The 22,544-nt window shown below is 42.9% G+C and overlaps 1 protein-coding gene and 1 non-coding gene across 2 annotated transcripts in view; both read left to right on the forward strand.

Moving 5' to 3' along the window:
- The first annotated feature begins 6,199 nt into the window (after nucleotides 1-6,199).
- The window catches only part of ADAMTS12 (ADAM metallopeptidase with thrombospondin type 1 motif 12), a 411,005-nt gene continuing 394,660 nt past the window's right edge, over nucleotides 6,200-22,544 (forward strand). The window contains exon 1 of the mRNA XM_033179311.1: nucleotides 6,200-6,655. Within this exon, the coding sequence (XP_033035202.1) occupies nucleotides 6,529-6,655 (127 nt within the window). The 5' untranslated portion in view covers nucleotides 6,200-6,528. The remainder of the gene's footprint in view (nucleotides 6,656-22,544) is intronic.
- LOC117066211 lies at nucleotides 11,041-11,144 on the forward strand. The gene has a single exon (XR_004430197.1). It is a non-coding gene; the product is annotated as a U6 spliceosomal RNA (small nuclear RNA).

Consider the following 22,544-nt stretch of genomic DNA (forward strand, 5'->3'; position numbering starts at 1 on the left):
TTGTCAAAAGCCTTTTCTGCATCTATTGAGATAATCATGTGGTTCTTGTCTTTGGTTCTGTTTATATGCTGGATTACGTTTATTGATTTGCGAATGTTGAACCAGCCCTGCATCCCAGGGATGAAGCCCACTTGATCATGGTGGATAAGCTTTTTGATGTGCTGCTGAATCCAGTTTGCCAGTATTTTATTGAGGCTTTTTGCATCGATGTTCATCAGGGATATTGGTCTAAAATTCTCTTTTTTTGTTGTGTCTCTGCCAGGCTTTGGTATCAGGATGATGTTGGCCTCATCAAATGAGTTAGGGAGGATTCTCTCTTTTTCTATTGATTGGAATAGTTTCAGAAGGAATGGTACCAGCTCCTCCTTGTACCTCTGATAGAATTCAGCTGTGAATCCATCTGGCCCTGGACTTTTTTTGGTGGGTAGGCTATTGATTGTTGCCTCAATTTCAGAGCCTGCTATTGGTCTACTCAGGGATTCAACTTCTTCCTGGTTTAGTCTTGGGAGAATGTAAGTGTCCAGGAAATTATCCATTTCTTCTAGATTTTGTAGTTGATTTGTGTAGAGGTGTTTATAGTATTCTCTGATGGTAGTTTGTATTTCTGTGGGGTCGGTGGTGATACCCATTTATCATTTTTTATTGCGTCTATTTGATTCCTCTCTCTTTTCTTCCTTATTTGTCTTGCTAGTGGTCTGTCAATTTTGTTGATCTTTTCAAAAAACCAACTCCTGGATTCATGATTTTTTGGAGGGTTTTTTGTGTCTCTATCTCCTTCAGTTCTGCTCTGATCTTAGGCATTTCTTGCCTTCTGCTAGCTTTTGAATGTGTTTGCTCTTGCCTCTCTAGTTCTTTTAATTGTGATGTTAGAGTGTCAATTGTAGATCTTTCCTGCTTTCTCTTGTGGGCATTTAGTGCTATAAATTTCCCTCTACACACTGCTTTAAATGTGTCCCAGAGATTCTGGTATGTTGTATCTTTGTTCTCATTGATTTCAAAGAACATCTTTATTTCTGCTTTCATTTCGTTATGTACCCAGTAGTCATTCAGGAGCAGGTTGTTCAGTTTCCATGTAGTTGAGCGGTTTTGATTGAGTTCTTAGTCCTGAGTTCTAGTTTGATTGCACTGTGGTCTGAGAGACAGTTTGTTATAATTTCTGTTCTTTGACATTTACTGAGGAGTGCTTTACTTCCAATTATGTGGTCAATTTTGGAATAAGTGCGATGTGGTGCTGAGAAGAATGTATATTCTGTTGATTTGGGGTGGAGAGTTCTATAGATGTCTATTAGGTCCGCTTGGTGCAGAGATGAGTTCAATTCCTGGATATCCTTGTTAACTTTCTGTCTCGTTGATCTGTCTAATGTTGACAGTGGAGTGTTGAAGTCTCCCATTATTATTGTATCGGAGCCTAAATCTCTTTGTAAGTCTCTAAGGACTTGCTTTATGAATCTGGGTGCTCCTGTATTGGGTGCATATATATTTAGGATAGTTAGCTCTTCCTGTTGAATTGATCCCTTTACCATTATGTAATGGCCTTCTTTGTCTCTTTTGATCTTTGATGGTTTAAAGTCTGTTTTATCAGAGACTAGGATTGCAACCCCTGCTTTTTTTTGTTCTCCATTTGCTTGGTAGATCTTCCTCCATCCTTTTATTTTGAGCCTATGTATGTCTCTGCATGTGAGATGGGTCTCCTGAATACAGCAGACTGATGGGTCTTGACTCTTTATCCAGTTTGCCAGTTTGTGTCTTTTAATTGGAGCATTTAGTCCATTAACATTTAAGGATAATATTGTTATGTGTGAACTTGATCCTGCCATTATGATATTAACTGGTTATTTTGCTTGTTAGTTGATGCAGTTTCTTCCTAGCCTCGATGGTCTTTACATTTTGGCATGTTTTTGCAATGGCTGGTACCGGTTGTTCCTTTCCATGTTTAGGGCTTCCTTCAGGGTCTCTTGTAAGGCAGGCCTGGTGGTGACAAAATCTCTAAGCATTTGCTTATCTGTAAAGGATGAAACTTAGTTTGGCTGGATATGAATTTCTGGGTTGAAAATTCTTTTCTTTAAGAACGTTGAATATTGGCCCCCACTCTCTTCTGGCTTGTAGAGTTTCTGCCGAGAGATCTGCTGTTAGTCTGATGGGCTTCCCTTTGTGGGTAACCCAACCTTTCTCTCTGGCTGCCCTTAAGATTTTTTCCTTCATTTCAACTTTGGTGAACCTGGCAATTATGTGTCTTAGAGTTGCTCTTCTCGAGGAGTATCTTTGTGGCATTCTCTGTATTTCCTGAATTTGAATGTTGGCCTGCCCTACTAGGTTGGGGAAGTTCTCCTGGATGATATCCTGAAGAGTGTTTTCCAACTTGGTTCCATTTTCCCCCTCACTTTCAGGCACCCCAATCAGATGTAGATCTGGTCTTTTTACATAATCCCATACTTCTTGCAGGCTTTGTTCATTTCTTTTTCTTCTTTTTTCTTTTGGTTTCTCTTCTCACTCCATTTCATTCATTTGATCCTCAATCGCTGGTACTCTTTCTTCCAGTTGATCGAGTCGGTTACTGAAGCTTGTGCATTTGTCACGTATTTCTTGTGTCATGGTTTTCATCTCTGTCATTTCATTTATGACCTTCTCTGCATTAATTAGTCTAGCTGTCAATTCTTCCACTCTTTTTTCAAGATTTTTAGTTTCTTTGTGCTGAGTACGTAATTCCTCCTTTAGCTCTGAGAAGTTTGATGGACTGAAGCCTTCTCTCATCTCGTCAAGGTCATTCTCTGACCAGCTTTGATCCGTTGCTGGTGATAGGCTGCGCTCCTTTGCAGGGGGAGATGTGCTCTTATTTTTTGAATTTCCAGCTTTTCTACCCTGCTTTTTCCCCATCTTTGTGGTTTTATCTGTCTCTGGTCTTTGATGATGGTGACGTACTGATGGGGTTTTGGTATAGGTGTCCTTCCTGTTTGATAGTTTTCCTTCTGACAGTCAGGACCCTCAGCTATAGGTCTGTTGGAGATTGCTTGAGGTCCACTGCAGACCCTGTTTGTCTGGGTATCAGCAGCAGAGTTTGCAGAAGATGGAATATTGCTGAACAGCGAGTGTACCTGTCTGATTCTTACTTTGGAAGCTTCCTCTCAGGGGCGTACTCCACCCTGTGAGGTGTGGGGTGTCAGACTGCCCCTAGTGGGGGATGTCTCCCAGTTAGGCTACTCAGGGGTCAGGGACCCACTTGAGCAGGCAGTCTGTCCATTCTCAGATCTCAACCTCAGTGTTGGGAGATCCACTGCTCTCTTCAAAGCTGTCAGACAGAGTCGTTCGCGTCTGCACAGGCCTCTGCTGCTTCCCCTGTTGTTTTTTAGCTGTGCCCTGTCCCCAGAGGTGGAGTCTACAGAGACAGGCAGGTTTCCTTGAGCTGCTGTGAGCTCCACCCAGTTCGAGCTTCCCAGTGGCTTTGTTTACCTACTTAAGCCTCAGCAATGGCGGGTGCCCCTCCCCCAGCCTCGCTGCTGCCTTGAGGTTAGATCGCCGCAGACTGCTGTGTTAGCAATGAGGGAGGCTCTGTGGGCGTGGGACCCTCCCGGCCAGGTGAGGGATATATTCTTCTGGTGTGCCCGTTTGCTTAAAGCACGGTATTGGGGTGGGAGTTACCTGATTTTCCAGGTGTTGTGTGTCTCAGTTCCCCTGGCTAGGAAAAGGGATTCTCTTCCCCCTTGTGCTTCCCAGGTGAGGCGATGCCTCGCCCTGCTTCAGCTCTCACTGGTCTGGCTGCAGCAGCTGACCAGCACCGATTGCCCGGTACTCCCCAGTGAGATGATCCCAGTACCTCAGTTGAAAATGCAGAAATCACCGGTCTTCTGTGTCACTCGCGCTGGGATTTGGAGACTGGAGCTGTTCCTATTCGGCCATCTTGCTCCGCCCCCTATGTGAGTTTTTTCAACAGTACTTGGAAACAAAGAGCAGAGAAAATCAGCAGCTGGGGTAAAACAAAGTCAGATTTTGATGAAGAAGATATGAGATGTTGAATGTACTGGTTTAAGGAGGTGGATCAAAGGGTATGACTGGGCAGAAAAGGTGGTCAGCCCAGAGAGATGCTGATTATTAGAAAACCAAAGATGGGAGATCAAGGGACTAGAAGTTCCTACTAGGCTGAAGATCCAAAGTACTGGATACAAAGGTTTGGAAGGACTGGCAGAATACATAGCGTTAGTGGGATTTTATAATTTTAATATTTCAGTCTTGGTTGACTTATGGATAATGGATATTCCTGGTTATGATCTTGAGACTAGATGGGAGAAAGAATAAGGGAAATGCCATTAGAGTTGAAGAGGCTAACCTGTGAAGCTAGAGTGTTCAATGTATCATCCCTGATATTGGTGGAACTCAGCAGTTCTCCAGAGTTCTTCAGGTTTCTGCCTGAGAGACAAATCTCTTCTCTAGGACCTGGGAGCTAGGAGTGATCTTGCCGTTTGGACAAGATCTTGCTTGCTATTAAAAGGAACAGCAGGAGAAAAAAAGGTGGAAGAAGAAGAGAAACAGGAGGAGTACAAGGAGGAGAGAGAAACAAAGAAAGGGTGAAGGGAAGCAAAGAAGGGGAAGAGGAAGAAAGGAAAAGAAACAAAAAGAATTCTAGCCCAAAGTGGTTCTTCAATGCCCTTGCAAATGCAGATCATCATGCCAGTGTTATCTGAATATCTTTTAATTCCAGTTGTGATCCTGCTGCCTAATGCTCATGTAACAGAAAAAAGGCTCAGAGTAGTTCTTTGACTTGCTCGTGACGACAAAACATGTTCTGTTACATGCAAAGGGGATTTAAGGTTGCAGATGGAATTAAGGTTGCTAATCAGCTAATTAGGAGAGTATCCTGGATAACCAGGATATGTCTAATGTAATAGCAAGGGTCCTTATAAATGGAAAAGGGAGGAAGAAGAGTGATGTGATATGAGAAAGACTCAAAGGGCCATTGCTAGCTTTGATGGGGGAAGAGGGCCATGAGCTGAGGAATTCAGGCAGCCTCTAGAAGTTGGAAAAGGCAAGACAACAGATTCTCCCCTAGAGTCTTCAGAAATGAATGCAGCTGTGCTAACTCCTGGATTTTTTTTTAGCCCAGTGAGACCAGTTTCAGATATCTGATTTCCAGAACTGTCACATAAGAAATTTGAGTTGTTTCAAGCCACTGAATGTATGGTAACTTGTAACAGCAGTAATAGGAAACTAGCATATACTTCTAAAAGTCTTGGTGCCCATGTGTTCCAGATCTGAGAGGACCACTTTGCTTTCGGGCCACTGAGTTTGCCTTGGCGGCTCTGTCCCTATGTAAGGTTGAGTAGGTTGGTATCCTAGACCTCTTGATTAACACATGTGGTTGGCTGGCAGCCAGGGAAAACTCAATATTGGGGCCGAATTCTTCCTGAATGGAGTAAGGAGGCCTGTTTCAGCTCAGAGGTGAAAAATCTTGGCTGGGTTAGCCCAGTAAATTCTCAAGACGTCTGGCAAGCGTCCTGGATTGTGGCATTCTCTCACCGATGTAAAAGCTTGAGCCTCTGAATGAATGGATGCCCCCTCCAGGGTAGCCAGTTCAGGGAAACTGGGGAGATACCTTAACACCTTCCTGGGCTGACTTACTTCCTCCACTCTCCTGGTTTCCTTTTGAGTGAATGGAGATGGGCTAGGAAAGATGGGGTTCTAAAAGCAGAAAAGCCACATAGAGACCGGCAGACTCAGAGGGGCCTACAGGCATTTGCTGCAGTCACCTCATCGCACAGATGAGGGGGCTTGCCTGAGGTCACATTAGCAGATTAGCGCAGCCCATTTCCCTTTGTGTGACTTGGCAAAGAGAAAAATCGCCTATTGGTTTTCCAGTGGAAGAGAATCCCAGAGCGGTCCGAGTGGGTGAGGAGTCTTGATAGAGAGATGTTGGGAAAAGTTCAGGAACTTGGAGGAGAACAGCATGGGAGGGGGCAGCGCTGAGCGCGGAAGGATGAAGGGAGTGGGGCCCCCCTCTGCCCCAACTCTGTTCTCATCATTTTGAGCGTATATTTAAGCACGCTGGTCGGGGTGGCCTGGGGGCCTCTCGCTCGCAGCTTCCCAAGTGCCGCCCAGGGCGGCTCTCCCGGGTCTCCCCTATTTGGCCGGCTCGGCCAGCTGGGCCCGGCGCTCGGGGCGGGGCCGGAGGAGCGCGGGGGTGGGAGTCCCGGAGGAAGATGCACCAAGTGGGCTGCGAGGCCGCGGGGCATGCGGGAGGCGGAGGGGTGGGGACCGGGGTGGACTGCGCCCTCCCGCTCCGGCCCATTCCACACTCCACCGAAAGCGGACACTGTCAGCTGGATCACTCCCCTTTCAGGAGGAGGGAGGGGAAAAAGGTGTCTAGCCCCTTTCTGCTTAAAAAAGCACAGGGAGATCGCGGGCAGCTTTGCAGTCGCTGCCTTCTCGAGCCTGGACCATGCACCCCTGCATCTTCCTGCTGGGCCACAGGCGAGCACTTGATTTCTGGAGCTGAGGGCTAAAACTTTTCTTACTTTTCTTCTCCCCAACAACTGAATCATGCCATGTGCCCAGAGGAGCTGGCTTGCAAACCTTTCTGTGGTGGCCCAGCTCCTTAACTTTGGGGCGCTTTGCTATGGGAGACAGCCTCCGCCAGGCCCGGTTCGCTTCCCGGACAGGAGGCAAGGTTAGTGACTCTTCTTTATTTCTTTTTAAAACAGTGGTGGTAAGACATGCAGGAACTTTGTTGCTCCTTTTTCCCTTCCCCCACCCGGCAGAACTGAACTCTGCAAAGCCATTTGGCTGTGTTGTAAGGAAATCTGGGCTGGGAGCTCAGGAACCTAGGCTTTCTCAGAATTCAGTGCTTAAGGTGATGAGTCGTTCATTCTTACAGAAAGGTGAGTACCTTGCTCTCTCTTTTACAGGGAGGACACTGCGGTCTTTGAAAGACCCAAGAGGTAGCTGGTAACTTTTTGTCTTTTGTCTCCTCTTTAAATGCTGTACTGTTTTGATCCCCTGTTTTTCAGACTCTAAACATGGAAAATTATCATTTTTTTAAGTGCCAACTGGCTACTGGCAGTCATTGCAGTGTTTCTAGTTAGTTTTAAACTTCTGGTCAGGAAAGGGGAAATGTGATTCTTCCCCCCTGCTGAGCAGGCTTGGCTGTGTTTTGGTTTCCTGGAAAGATTTAGGATTGTGTTTTTAAAAGAATAGTCCTTTTGGGGGAACTATACCTCCGTAAGGGCGCACTTTTTCCTGTCCTGTCTCACTGACCACAGCTGGCAGCTTCTCTTTCTGAATATCTGAACTCATGTTATTGTAGAAAGCACTGGAAGCGTTCTGATGGACAATTTGTTGTTGTTGTTATTTTTTTAAGCCTAACACTCAGCAGTTTATTGGACTTGGAAGGGTCAGAGGCACCTTCGTGTTTGGTGGGGGGTTCATTGTACCTCTGGGGGTAGACAGTCCTAGCAGCAGCAATGGCCCATGTGGCACTCTGTGTCATCCCATCCCACCACTGGCAATAGCCTTCCAGGGTGCAGGTACCAGTGTTGCTGTCCCTGCTGTACAGATGAGGATGCTGCATCTTGGAGAGCTTATGAGGCCAGCTAATGTAGAGCAGGGTTTTGAGCCCAGGTAGTCTGACTCTTAGAATCATGCAGCACTGTTCTGTAGCAATAATAAGGATACACGCACACACACACGCGCATATGCACACACACGCATGCACATGCACACAGAGCACTGGGTTAGCATGCACTAAGTCCTGTGTTTGCTGACTGTGCTGAAGCTTTGGGAAGTGTCCTGCATAGTTTTCTGACATCCCTTTAATTCCCAAGGTCACTTGGTTGATAAACATCACCAGCCTGTCCTTGTTTAGGATTTCTAAGCAGGGTTTTCTGCCCATGTGGTAAAAATCAAATATTGCTGGACAACTCATCTGCTGTGGCTTCAAGACGTGTCAGAAGCAAGTCCCTCTCTTTGCTTTACTTGGAAAGCTGGAGCCAGCAAACACTGGGGTTAGATGTCAGTCAGCCAGCACTCACTTGTGTAAACGGTCCAGATACAATCTCCCACCCCCAAGTTTAAAATAGCAGGCCTTGTTGTTCTTTGAAAAACAGTTCCTTTGTGAAAGGTCTCCCTTCTGGGGCAGCACAAACAAAGCCTGCAAGCACTTCCCAGGGCATTTGGAGATGATTTCGTTCAAAGACACACATTCTCCTGGGTTGGTTTTCAGCTCTGCTTGCTCCACATGTTCATTGTAAGGGAATTCAGCTTGGTGTGAAGCAGACACCACTGGGCCATGGGCCATGTTTTTGCTCTCTGAAAAGTGAGATATGATTATTTTCCCTAGTCACCTCTATCTAGAGCTATGTGCTGAGAGTATCCACTGTTCAAAAAAACCTATAACGTGCTCCAAGCTTATTGGTGATCTATATTTATTTAGGTTTAAAAATAATTTCAGTTTTTTTTTTTGAGACCGGGTCTCGCTTTCTTTCTCAGGCTGGAGTGTGGTGGTACGATCTCAGCTCACTGAAGCCTCTGCCTCCTGGGTTCAAGTGATTCTTCTGTCTCAGTCTCCTGAGTAGCTGGGATTACAGATGTGTGTCACCATGCCCGGCTAATTTTTGTATTTTTAGTACAGACAAGGTTTCACCATGTTGGCCAGGCTGTCTCCAACTCCTGACCTCAGGTGATCTGCCCACCTTGGCCGCTTAAAGTGCTGGGGTTACAGGTGTGAGCTACTGCACCCAGCCAATAATTTCACCAACCACTATCAATTTCCTAGTGGATTTACAAATAATCCACATTTGGTGCAAAGGAGAAATTTCTTTTTTTTTTTCTTTTTTATTATACTTAAGTTCTAGGGTACATGTGCACAACGTGCAGGTTTGTTACATATGTATACATGTGCCATGTTGGTGTGCTGCACCCATTAACTCGTCATTTACATTAGATATATCTCCTAATGCTATCCCTCTCCCCTCCTCCTACCCCACGACAGGCCCCAGTGTGTGATGTTCCCCTTCCTGTATCCAAGTGTTCTCATTATTCAGTTCCCACCTATGAGTGAGAACATGTTGTGTTTGGTTTTCTGTTCTTGCAATAGTTTGCTGAGAATGGTGGTTTCCAGCTTCATCCATGTCCCTCCAAAGGACATGAACTCATCCTTTTTATGGCTGCATAGTATTCCATGGTGTATATGTGCCACATTTTCTTAATCCAGTCTGTCACTGATGGACGTTTGGGTTGGTTCCAAGTCTTTGCTATTGTGAATAGTGCCACAGTAAACATATGTGTGCATGTTTCTTTATAGCAGCATGATTTATAATCCTTTGGGTATATACCCAGTAATGGGATGGCTGGGTCAAATGGTATTTCTAGTTCTAGATCCTTGAGGAATCGCCACACTGTCTTCCACAATGGTTGAACTAGTTTACAGTCCCACCAACAGTGTAAAAGTGTTCCTATTTCTCCACATCCTCTCCAGCACCTGTTGTTTCCTGACTTTTTAATGATCACCTTTCTAACTGGTGTGAGATGGTATCTCATTGTGGTTTTGATTTGCATTTCTCTGATGGCTAGTGATGATGAGCATTTTTCATGTGTCTGTTGGCTGCATAAATGTCTTCTTCTGAGAAGTTTCCGTTCATATCTCAGAGGAGAAATTTCCAAGCAGACTTATACTTAGAATTAAGAAGGAGAGTCAGAAAGAAGGAGGAAGGGATGGATGAGGGCAAACCAATAGAGAATGAAATTCTAAGGCTATCTGGGATTAGGATGGCCTGGGTTTTCCCTCCAAATGACCTACCTACATCCTCACAAATAACCAATTTCCTTAGACTTCTATTTCCACTTTGATAGCATTTTTGAATGCACTCAAATCCTGAATGTTTAAACTTACAAATTACTTCAGAGATCATCTCACCCATTCTTATTTTTGAAATATTTAATTTATTTTGTTATACAGACTGATCTTGAACTCCTGGCCTTAAGCAATCCTCCCACTTTAGCCTCCCCAAAATGCTACAATTACAGGAATGAGCCACCATGCCTGGCCCCCTTTTTACTTTTATGGATAAGGAATGGGAGGTCTAGGGCATCAGTTAGTCAGCATATACGATTGAGCACCTAATAAATGCCCCTTCACGAGGAGGGTAAAGGGAATTGCACAGGGTTCCATGGTTGGAGACTGAGTTCTAGATTCAGACACTACATAACTTTTTAGGTTCCTTCTAGTTCTCAGAGTTGGGCTAAATCAGGATTTTAGTCGTTGGAAGGAGTATGGAGATAAATCCAGTCCTTTCTGGGACTAGAAACATAGAAACAGGCTATTTGACTAATTGCCCAGTATTTTTTCCACATTGCTCAGTTGTGATATAGGAATGTGCTGTGACTTACACAGGATTTCTTGGTTCACAACCAAGTATCAGAACAACAGGAAATATTAATCTCGCACACAACATACTGCTTCTCTTCTACAGCCAATCATATCCCCTTTGGGTTGTTTATCCCTATGCTGTTTACAAAGCGCCAGTCTGTTCCATGACCTCTTTTGCTCCTGACATTTCTGTGAAATCAACAGGACAGGCACTTTATTCCACATTAGAGATGAGCTTTAGGCTTGTGCAAGAAACAGAGGGAATGTTGCAGTGTTTTCAGATAAGAGTTTTAATTATTTATGTATTCTATTTTTTAAAAATTCTGTAAGGAGGAAAGGATTTCAGCTGTTTTCTTAATGTATAAAGAGAGTTCACAGATTTGATATATTGCGTTGATTATAATAATCTATATAGTTAGCACATTAGTTATCATAGAGTTGATGAGCAAATCCAACCTTCTGTGGCATACTTTACAATTTTGAGGAGATCAACACAGTTCTTCACAACATTCCAACATGTGTAAATTTCTATACTAAAAATAGCGTTGCAAGGTTACAGTTATCTTCCATGGAAGATAATTATGAAAAAAACCTCTACTATAGAAATTTCATAATCTTTTTTTAGAAAGGGATCTTAGAAATTCAATTCTTTCTAAGATAGAAATAAATATAAAGAATAAGTACAGATAATGCTCGCTTTGGAAGCACATATACTAACATTGTACCGATACAGAGATTAGTGTGGCCACTGCTCAAGGATGACATGCAAATCTGTGAAGCGTTCCATTAAAAAGAAAAAAGGATAGGCCGGACGCGGTAGCTCATGCCTGTAATCCCAGCACTTTGGGAGGCCAAGGCGGGTGCATCACCTGAGGTCAGGAGTTCGAGACCAGCCTGGTCAACACAGTGAAACCCTGTCTCTACTAAAAATACAAAAATCGGCCAGGTGTGGTGGTGCACGCCTGTAGTCCCAACTACTTGGGAGACTGAGGCAGGAAAATCTCTTTAACCCTGGAGGCAGAGGTTGTAGTGGGCTGCCGAGATCATGCCAGCCTGGGCAACAGAGCAGGACTCTGCCTGAAAAAAAAAAAAAAAAATCTATAGATTTAGCCTAAACTATACAAATCTAGTAAATACTCTTACCTCTGTTCTTTCTAAGCTGAGGGTAAAAGATGCCTTGTTTCGTATTTTAAAAAGTGCTTGTGCCAACAGCCTTTACTCAAGAGCTTCTCATGAAGTACCATTGAAACTTGTGGACTGAGGCTTCCAATATAATTTTAAACAAGGCAAATGAAAGTATTAGGAGCTTATAATGTATTTCGACACACCCTTGTATAGATTGTGATGTAATTTTCGTGTATCTCAGCCTCTGGCCCTCCCAACCCCACACCTTATTGATAACCCGCCTTGACATCTGTGCTGGGTAACAGACCTTGGTGATGCACGCAGTGAGGGCAGAGCTTAGGAGTGTGTGCTCTGAGATCAGATTGCCCAGGAACAAATCCTCATCCCTCATTGTTGTCACTTTACAGAGATGGAAGTAGAGCCCCAGATGAGGGATACAGTTAATAATGCTTACCCACAGAATTGTGAGGATTAGATAAGACCAAGCTGGCATACTCTTAATGTAGTACTTGACCATAGAAATGATAAAAATTAGGAGCTATTATTATTTCTTGACACCTATTTCTCCATTGCTATCATATCTCCTCTGAGTTCTGCTTTCATTGGCCAAGGTTATAGCTAACAAATCTGCAAAACTAATCTTAGCCTATGGAGAGGAGGCTAAGGTGAGTGTGGGCTTCTCTCCTATCTCTGCTTGGAGGTTATTCATGTCTATGTCCACAGTGATCCCTGGTAGCCAAGTTTCTACCTTTAAAACCAACAATGCTAGTGTTTAACTAATGAATGTTATTTGTCAAGCACAATTTTAAGTCTTTTAAATATATTAATGCATTGGAGCCTCACTCCCAGCCTAGGAGGTAGATGCTATTATTATGCCCATTGTATAGTTGAGGTAGCTGAGCTTGGGTCACCAACACAAACCACACTTTGTAAGTGACCCCTGATTTCCATCCACACCTATGGGCTGCCATGGTTTAGCTGCCTCCTATGTAATCAGATCAGGAGGGAAAACCGATCTTATCCCCTATCGCTTTGCCCGACAAAGAGGCAATTACTATGTCCATTGATTGCTAAGAAAATGGAGGCGTAAAGAAGTGAAGCGCTTCTTGTCTGGTCAGATCACCGTCCCTAGGAGCAGTGTTATTACCTCTAACCCTGCTACGCTCTCTGCCAAGAGCAGCTGCTTTTCTTTATTTACTAATGAAGTGTGGTGGTTAGAGCATGGTTTTGAAATAGGAGGCACAGCGTTTCAATCCAAGGAATGTTATATAATGTGGCATAGTGACTTCCTACACGCAGTTTCCTTAATTGTGAAATGGGGATAACAACTGAATCTCTATCACAGGGTTGTTGTGAGTATTGAATGAGGAAAGACTTATGGTACCTGGCTCACAGCAAGCACTTATGAAACACTGTAATTATTATCGTATTATTCTATAGCCAATGTAGATTGGCTCTCTTAAAAAGTCATTAGATCAAAAGCAACTGGGTCAAAATTTATAAATGTGTTTGCTCTTTTATTTATTGGGCAATAGGTGCTAGGGCATAGGCAAACTTTCGTCTTTCATTTTATACTTTCAAAAATCATATTTAAATTTGTGAGATGTATCTTCAGAGGCAGTTTCTATAAAGAATATTTTAAGTCAGAAAATTTATGAGAAAAAATGTTGTTTTCTGGATAAATTGAGATAACTCTGAGATTAAGTTTGCTTCCGCCACACTCTTCCCATTGCAGTTCTTCTAACTCAGATCTGGGATTATTGCTTCTCTCTGCTGGATGGCCTTGATGGCAGAATACCAAGCCTGCCATTTAAGCCTGCCTCTACCCTGGCCTGCTTTTTCTCACACCCTTGTCTCCTGCTAACACTCCTGTGGATCTGTCGCTCCAAACATATTTTGCTTTCCTATTGCCTGAGAAGACCTCGAGCTCTACTCTAGCTGCCCCGTCCCCATCTCCAGCAGTCTCAGTCAAGGGATGCATCTTCCAAGGTGAATTCTTCCCTCAGGATGTAGCCAGCTGTAATGGGTACCATCAGCAGGGCATCGGGAGTGACCAGTGTCAGACAGCCTTGTGTCATGGGGCACAAGCATGCCTCACTTATCTTGCCTACTGGATATTCTATATGGTTCTCTCATAAGCCAGCATAGCACTCCCCCATTCAATCCTTCTCACCTATTTATTTTTAACTGGGAAAAGCAACACAGGAACTACAAATTTTGAAAGGAAAACCACACCCCAAATCTCATCATCATAAAAATGTTCACTCTTACCCATTATTTCAAACGCTTTATTCATATGCATATATATTAATATGTCTCACAGTTGCAATTATAGTAGAGATGCAATTATACATTTATTGCCCCTTTATTATATCCTATTGTTTCCATATTTCTGTAAAATTGTCACAATTATTTTGATATATCAACTTACATAAAAATTTAGAGTAATTTTTAATAATGTAAGATTGATTTAGAATCACACTTGTTGGTTTCTGTTTCATGACAACCTAAATTTTATTATAGTTGTTTTCTAAGTATAGCAAGTAAGATATTTTCAATTCTTTTCAGAGTTTAAAATAGGTTATAGCTCATTTGACTTGGAAGAGTATAACATTTTGTTCAGAATTCATTTTTTAAAATGTGGTTGCTTTTCATTCGTGCTCCCCTTAAATCAGTCAATCTGGCTTTTTGAAAAAATAGAAAAGATGCTTATTTTCTGTTTTGATAGAGATGCAGAGACTTGAATGTGTAACAGGGTATTCAAATGGGACTCCTTCTTTTGTCTCAGTTCCTGCCCAGACCTTAAGTCTGAGAAGAAAAAAAAAGATTAATTTTCTACACATACTTAAAGAGAAATTTCAGACCGTGTGTGGGACTTGCAGGGGGATGGTGTGATTCTAATTCCTTCACTCTCCTAGTATGCGCGTGAGGAGAGGCTTAAAGGCCAGTGGAGAGATTTCAGAGAGGGAATTCCTTCAGGAGAGATGAGAATGCTAGGGCATTCATTCCCCCTACTGTGCCCCAACTCAAGGCAAGTGAAGGGACAGCTAGAGATCTTGAGGGTTTGCTATGGGCTTGGGGAGCATGGCCACTAGCATTTTAGCCTTAAAATACTGATAGGCAAAAGACTGCCTGGAATGACATTTGGTGACAGAGCTGACCAAGAGCACGGCCAGGAGTGGCCTGATTTTCATGACGTGGGGTGGGGGTGAAGGGGATGGCAGGGATCATGGTTGCTTCTTGTGAGCCAGATTTGGACCTCATGAAAGGCAACAAGATGTGGATCATCTTGAAAAGATGCCAAAGAGGATGCCCTGCAGGGGTGATGTGGTTTCAGTAAAGGGGTAGAAGATAGGGAGGCAGTGGGTGGCCAGTCGGAGGAGGAATTATCCACACTGAGGGACCTGAAGGGAGCAGAGGTTTCCCAGTGGCCACAGAGCTTCTCTTAATAGAAGGCGCCAGTCAGCCTGTGGACACTGGCTACATACAGGGTACCATTGCTAGATGATACTGTTGCTATATACCCAGCTGAATAAGATATTTTCTGCCCCTAACTCCTTTCCCTGTTTGAGCCCTGGAGGAGCCAGAAGCATCACTGTGAGTAGCAGAGGAGAAGAGCAGCCAGAGGGAAATACTATAAGAGCTGACTGCATCCGCCTCACCCACCCACAGTTTCTCTCTTTGGTAGGTCTAGACTTGGAAGGTCCTCCAATACTAGATTGGAGCAGACATTTCTTAGGGAGCGAGTGGACAGGAGAGAGGACTGAGTCAGTTATACACTTCAGTTCATGGCACACTAGTATCATGAATTTGCGAAAAAGCTTTTTTCATATATATATTTGTGCATTTCTGTTCCCACTCCCTACTCCAATTCTTCCCCATGGAAAACCATTTTAATGGGTTCCGTATGTATTTCTTGTTCTATTGTGTTCTGGAAAACTTTGTATTATTGTTTTCATGTGTGTGTATTTTCCATGAATGTAAATAGCTCTGCGTTAGCTTGTTTTATTTCTTGTTTTTTTTTTTTTTTTTTTTCCCCAGTCTTAGGTATGTCTTTATTAGCAGCATAAAAACAGACTAATAGAGTCACTCATCCCTTTTTTCCTCAATATTACATTTTATATATATATCCTATCACAGTCTACTGGTGTTGACATTTACCAATTTGAGTGAGGTGAAGAAACCCTACCTCATTTTAAGTCCTTTTACCTTTCCACATGTAATTGTGTTAAATATTTCTTCTACATATACTGAGAACCATGTCAGTGTTATAATTTTTGCTTCAATATAAGGCATATTTAGAAAACGCAGAAAGAAGGTCTATGGTATTTACCTACATTTGTATTCTTTTTGTCGTTGCTTCTTCCTGATATACCAAGAGTCCTTTTAAAATTTTCTTTCTGTTTGAAGAGCTTCCTTTTATCCATTCTTTTAGAATAAGTCTGCTGGCGACAAATACCTTTAGTTTTATTTTATCTAGAATGTCTTGATCTCTCTTTCATTCTTTTTTTTTTTTCTTTTTTTTTTTTTCTTTTTTTTTTTTCTTTTTTTATTTTTTATTATACTTTAAGTTCTAGGGTACATGTGCATAATGTTTATATCATGTATAACTCCCCAATGCAATCCCTCCCTCCTCCCCCCTCCCCATGATAGGCCCCAGTGTGTGATGTTCCCCTTCCCAAGTCCAAGTGATCTCATTGTTCAGTTCCCACCTATGAGTGAGAACATGCGGTGTTTGGTTTTCTCTTCTTGTGATAGTTTGCTAAGAATGATGGTTTCCAGCTGCATCCATGTCCCTACAAAGGACGCAAACTCATCCTTTTTGATGGCTGCATAGTATTCCATGGTGTATATGTGCCACATTTTCTTAATCCAGTCTGTCACAGATGGACATTTGGGTTGATTCCAAGTCTTTGCTATTGTGAATAGTGCCGCAATAAACATACGTGTGCATGTGTCTTTGTAGTAGAGTAATTTATAATCCTTTGGGTATATACCCAGTAGTGGGATGGCTGGGTCATATGGTACATCTAGTTCTAGATCCTTGAGGAATCGCCATACTGTTTTCCATAATGGTTGAACTAGTTTACAATCCCACCAACAGTGTAAAAGTGTTCCTATTTCTCCACATCCTCTCCAACATCTATTGTTTCCTGACTTCTTAATGATTGCCATTCTAACTGGTGTGAGATGGTATCTCATTGTGGTTTTGATTTGCATTTCTCTGATGGCGAGTGATGACGAGCATTTTTTCATGTGTCTGTTGGCTGTATGGATGTCTTCTTTTGAGAAATGTCTGTTCATATCCTTTCCCCACTTTTTGATGGGGTTGTTTGTTTTTTTCTTGTATATTTGTTTGAGTTCTTTGTAGATTCTGGATATTAGCCCTTTGTCAGATGAGTAGGTTGCAAAAATTTTCTCCCATTCTGTAGGTTGCCTGTTCACTCTGATGGTAGTTTCTTTTGCTGTGCAAAAGCTCTTTAGTTTAATGAGATCCCATTTGTCAATTTTGGCTTTTGCTGCCGTTGCTTTTGGTGTTTTAGACATGAAGTCCTTGCCCATGCCTATGTCCTGAATGGTACTACCTAGATTTTCTTCTAGGGTTTTTATGGTATTAGGTCTAACATTTAAGTCTCTAATCCATCTTGAATTAATTTTCGTATAAGGGGTAAGGAAAGGATCCAGTTTCAGCTTTCTACTTGTGGCTAGCCAATTTTCCCAGCACCATTTATTAAATAGGGAATCCTTTCCCCATTTCTTGTTTTTGTCAGGTTTGTCAAAGATCAGATGGCTGTAGATGTGTGGTATTATTTCTGAGGACTCTGTTCTGTTCCACTGGTCTATTTCTCTGTTGTGGTACCAGTACCATGCTGTGTTGGTTACTGTAGCCTTGTAGTATAGTTTGAAGTCAGGTAGCGTGACGCCTCCAGCTTTGTCCTTTTGACCTAGGATTGTCTTGGCAATGCGGGCTCTTTTTGGTTCCATATGAACTTTAAAGCAGTTTTTTCCAATTCTGTGAAGAAACTCATTGGTAGCTTGATGGGGATGGCATTGAATCTATAAATCACCTTGGGCAGTATGGCCATTTTCACGATATTGATTCTTCCTATCCATGAGCATGGTATGTTCTTCCATTTGTTTGTGTCCTCTTTGATTTCACTGAGCAGTGGTTTGTAGTTCTCCTTGAAGAGGTCCTTTACATCCCTTGTAAGCTGGATTCCTAGGTATTTGATTCTCTTTGAAGCAATTGTGAATGGAAGTTCATTCCTGACTTGGCTCTCTGCTTGTCTGTTACTGGTGTATAAGAATGCTTGTGATTTTTGCACATTAATTTTGTATCCTGAGACTTTGCTGAAGTTGCTTATCAGCTTAAGGAGATTTTGGGCTGAGACGATGGGTTTTTCTAAATATACAATCATGTCATCTGCAAACAGGGACAATTTGACTTCTTTTCCTAACTGGATACCCTTGATTTCTTTCTCTTGCCTGATTGCCCTAGCCAGAACTTCCAACACTATGTTGAATAGGAGTGGTGAGAGAGGGCATCCCTGTCTTGTGCCAGTTTTCAAAGGGAATTTTTCCAGTTTTTGCCCATTCAGTATGATATTAGCTGTGGGTTTGTCGTAAATAGCTCTTATTATTTTGAGGTACGTTCCATCAATACCGAATTTATTGAGCGTTTTTAGCATGAAGCGCTGTTGAATTTTGTCAAAAGCCTTTTCTGCATCTATTGAGATAATCATGTGGTTCTTGTCTTTGGTTCTGTTTATATGCTGGATTACGTTTATTGATTTGCGAATGTTGAACCAGCCTTGCATCCCAGGGATGAAGCCCACTTGATCATGGTGGATAAGCTTTTTGATGTGCTGCTGAATTCGGTTTGCCAGTATTTTATTGAGAATTTTTGCATCGATGTTCATCAGGGATATTGGTCTAAAATTCTCTTTTTTTGTTGTGTCTCTGCCAGGCTTTGGTATCAGGATGATGTTGGCCTCATAAAATGAGTTAGGGAGGATTCCCTCTTTTTCTATTGATTGGAATAGTTTCAGAAGGAATGGTACCAGCTCCTCCTTGTACCTCTGGTAGAATTCAGCTGTGAATCCATCTGGTCCTGGACTTTTTTTGGTGGGTAGGCTATTAATTGTTGCCTCAATTTCAGAGCCTGTTATTGGTCTATTCAGGGATTCAACTTCTTCCTGGTTCAGTCTTGGGAGAGTGTAAGTGTCCAGGAAATTATCCATTTCTTCTAGATTTTCTAGTCGATTTGCGTAGAGGCATTTATAGTATTCTCTGATGGTTGTTTGTATTTCTGTGGGGTCGGTGGTGATATCCCCTTTATCATTTTTTATTGCGTCTATTTGATTCCTCTCTCTTTTCTTCTTTATTAGTCTTGCTAGCGGTCTGTCAATTTTGTTGATCTTTTCAAAAAACCAACTCCTGGATTCATTGATTTTTTGGAGGGTTTTTTGTGACTCTATCTCCTTCAGTTCTGCTCTGATCTTAGTTATTTCTTGCCTTCTGCTAGCTTTTGAATGTGTTTGCTCTTGCCTCTCTAGTTCTTTTAATTGTGATGTTAAAGTGTCAATTTTAGATCTCTCCTGCTTTCTCTTGTGGGCATTTAGTGCTATAAATTTCCCTCTACACACTGCTTTAAATGTGTCCCAGAGATTCTGGTATGTTGTATCTTTGTTCTCATTGGTTTCAAAGAACATCTTTATTTCTGCTTTCATTTCGTTATGTACCCAGTAGTCATTCAGGAGCAGGTTATTCAGTTTCCATGTAGTTGAGCGGTTTTGATTGAGTTTCTTAGTCCTGAGTTCTAGTTTGATTGCACTGTGGTCTGAGAGACAGTTTGTTATAATTTCTGTTCTTGTACATTTGCTGAGGAGTGCTTTACTTCCAATTATGTGGTCAATTTTGGAATAAGTGCGATGTGGTGCTGAGAAGAATGTATATTCTGTTGATTTGGGGTGGAGAGTTCTATAGATGTCTATTAGGTCCGCTTGGTGCAGAGATGAGTTCAATTCCTGGATATCCTTGTTAACTTTCTGTCTCGTTGATCTGTCTAATGTTGACAGTGGAGTGTTGAAGTCTCCCATTATTATTGTATCGGAGCCTAAATCTCTTTGTAAGTCTCTAAGGACTTGCTTTATGAATCTGGGTGCTCCTGTTTTGGGTGCATATATATTTAGGAGAGTTAGCTCTTCCTGTTGAATTGATCCCTTTACCATTATGTAATGGCCTTCTTTGTCTCTTTTGATCTTTGATGGTTTAAAGTCTGTTTTATCAGAGACTAGGATTGCAACCCCTGCTTTTTTTTGTTCTCCATTTGCTTGGTAGATCTTCTCCATCCCTTTATTTTGAGCCTATGTATGTCTCTGCATGTGAGATGGGTCTCCTGAATACAGCAGACTGATGGGTCTTGACTCTTTATCCAGTTTGCCAGTCTGTGTCTTTTAATTGGAGCATTTAGTCCATTTACATTTAAGGTTAATATTGTTATGTGTGAACTTGATCCTGTCATTATGATATTAACTGGTTATTTTGCTCATTAGTTGATGCAGTTTCTTCCTAGCCTCGATGGTCTTTACATTTTGGCATGTTTTTGCAATGGCTGGTACGGTTGTTCCTTTCCATGTTAGGGCTTCCTTCAGGGTCTCTTGTAAGGCAGGCCTGGTGGTGACAAAATCTCTAAGCATTTGCTTATCTGTAAAGGATTTTATTTCTCCTTCACTGATGAAACTTAGTTTGGCTGGATATGAAATTCTGGGTTGAAAATTCTTTTCTTTAAGAACGTTGAATATTGGCCCCCACTCTCTTCTGGCTTGTAGAGTTTCTGCCAAGAGATCTGCTGTTAGTCTGATGGGCTTCCCTTTGTGGGTAACCCGACCTTTCTCTCTGGCTGCCCTTAAGATTTTTTCCTTCATTTCAACTTTGGTGAATCTGGCAATTATGTGTCTTGGAGTTGCTCTTCTGGAGGAGTATCTTTGTGGCGTTCTCTGTATTTCCTGAATTTGAATGTTGGCCTGCCCTACTAGGTTGGGGAAGTTCTCCTGGATGATATCCTGAAGAGTGTTTTCCAACTTGGTTCCATTTTCCCCCTCACTTTCAGGCACCCCAATCAGACGTAGATTTGGTCTTTTTACATAATCCCATACTTCTTGCAGGCTTTGTTCATTTCTTTTTCTTCTTTTTTCTTTGGTTTTCTCTTCTCGCTTCATTTCATTCATTTGATCCTCAATCGCTGATACTCTTTCTTCCAGTTGATCGAGTCGGTTACTGAAGCTTGTGCATTTGTCACGTATTTCTCGTGTCATGGTTTTCATCTCTGTCATTTCGTTTATGATCTTCTCTGCATTCATTAGTCTAGCTGTCAATTCTTCCACTTTTTTTTCAAGATTTTTAGTTTCTTTGCGCTGGGTACGTAATTCCTCCTTTAGCTCTGAGAAGTTTGATGGACTGAAGCCTTCTTCTCTCATCTCGTCAAAGTCATTCTCTGACCAGCTTTGATCCGTTGCTGGCCATGGGCTGCGCTCCTTTGCAGGGGGAGATGCGCTCTTATTTTTTGAATTTCCAGCTTTTCTGCCCTGCTTTTTCCCCATCTTTGTGGTTTTATCTGTCTCTGGTCTTTGATGATGGTGACGTACTGATGGGGTTTTGGTATAGGTGTCCTTCCTGTTTGATAGTTTTCCGTCTGACAGTCAGAAGGACTGTCTGTTGGTCTGTTGGAGATTGCTTGAGGTCCACTCCAGACCCTGTTTGCCTGGGTATCAGCAGCAGAGGTTGCCAAGGATAGAATATTGCTGAGCAGCGAGTGTACCTGTCTGATTCTTCCTTTGGAAGTTTCCTCTCAGGGATGACTCCACCCTTTGAGGTGTGGGGTGTCAGACTGCCCCTAGTGGGGGATGTCTCCCAGCTAGGCTACTCAGGGGTCAGGGACCCACCTGAGCAGGCAGTCTGTCCGTTCTCGGATCTCAACCTCCGCGTTGGGAGATCCACGGCTCTCCCCAAAGCTGTCAGACAGAGTCGTTCGCCTCTGCACCGCCCCTGCTGCTTTCCCTATTGGACCTCAGCTGTGGGCTGTCCCCAGAGGTGGAGTCTACAGAGACAGGCAGGTTTCCTTGAGCTGCTGTGAGCTCCACCCAGTTCGAGCTTCCCAGGGGCTTTGTTTACCTACTTAAGCCTCAGCAATGGCGGGCGCCCCTCCCCCAGCCTCGCTGCTGCCTTGCGGATAGATCGCCGCAGACGGCTGTGTTAGCAGTGAGGGAGGCTCCGTGGGCGTGGGACCCTCCCGGCCAGGTGTGGGATATATTCTCCTGGTGTGCCTGTTTCCTTAAAGCGCAGTATTGGGGTGGGAGTTACGCGATTTTCCAGGTGTTATGTGTCTCAGTTCCCCTGGCTAGGAAAACGGATTTCCTTCCCCCTTGCGCTTCCAGGTGAGGCGATGCCTCGCCCTGCTTCAGCTCACGCTGGTCAGGCTGCAGCAGCTGACCAGCACCGATAGTCCGGCACTCCCTAGAGAGATGACCCCAGTACCTCAGTTGAAAATGCAGAAATCACCGGTCTTCTGTGTTACTCGCGCTGGGAGTTGGAGACTGGAGCTGTTCCTATTCGGCCATCTTGCTCCGCCCCTATTTCTTGTTTTTCATGGAGCATTGCTGTGAAGATTTGCCCACATTGCCGTGTGGTCTCTTGTGCCTAGCTGCTGCAGTCGGAAATAATGGGGCCGGGCTTTTTATGCCTAAAAATGGAGACCATTTGCTAGTGCCTGATAGTAAAAACTCTGTGTTCTGCCCCATATTTAATCCAAGGCAGACAAGAATGATTCCACAAAGGGTTTGGAGGTAGTTGCCTGGAAGAAAAAAAAAAAAAAAAAAAAAAAAGCTCTTTTTTAATTGTAGCCCATCAAGTCCAGTTATTTTAATTAACCAGCTACGATAGTGTTTACTGATACATCAACACATAAGAACTGAGCACCTGTGATGTGTAAGATTCTGGCAGTTTGGGGGATAAATTGTATAATAAAAGGCAATATAAAATAAAGTCATTCTGGGAGGGAGGTCAGAAA

Source organism: Trachypithecus francoisi, unplaced genomic scaffold (genome assembly GCF_009764315.1).
Source record: "Trachypithecus francoisi isolate TF-2019V2 unplaced genomic scaffold, Tfra_2.0 Lachesis_group2, whole genome shotgun sequence".
Lineage (NCBI taxonomy): Eukaryota > Metazoa > Chordata > Mammalia > Primates > Cercopithecidae > Trachypithecus > Trachypithecus francoisi.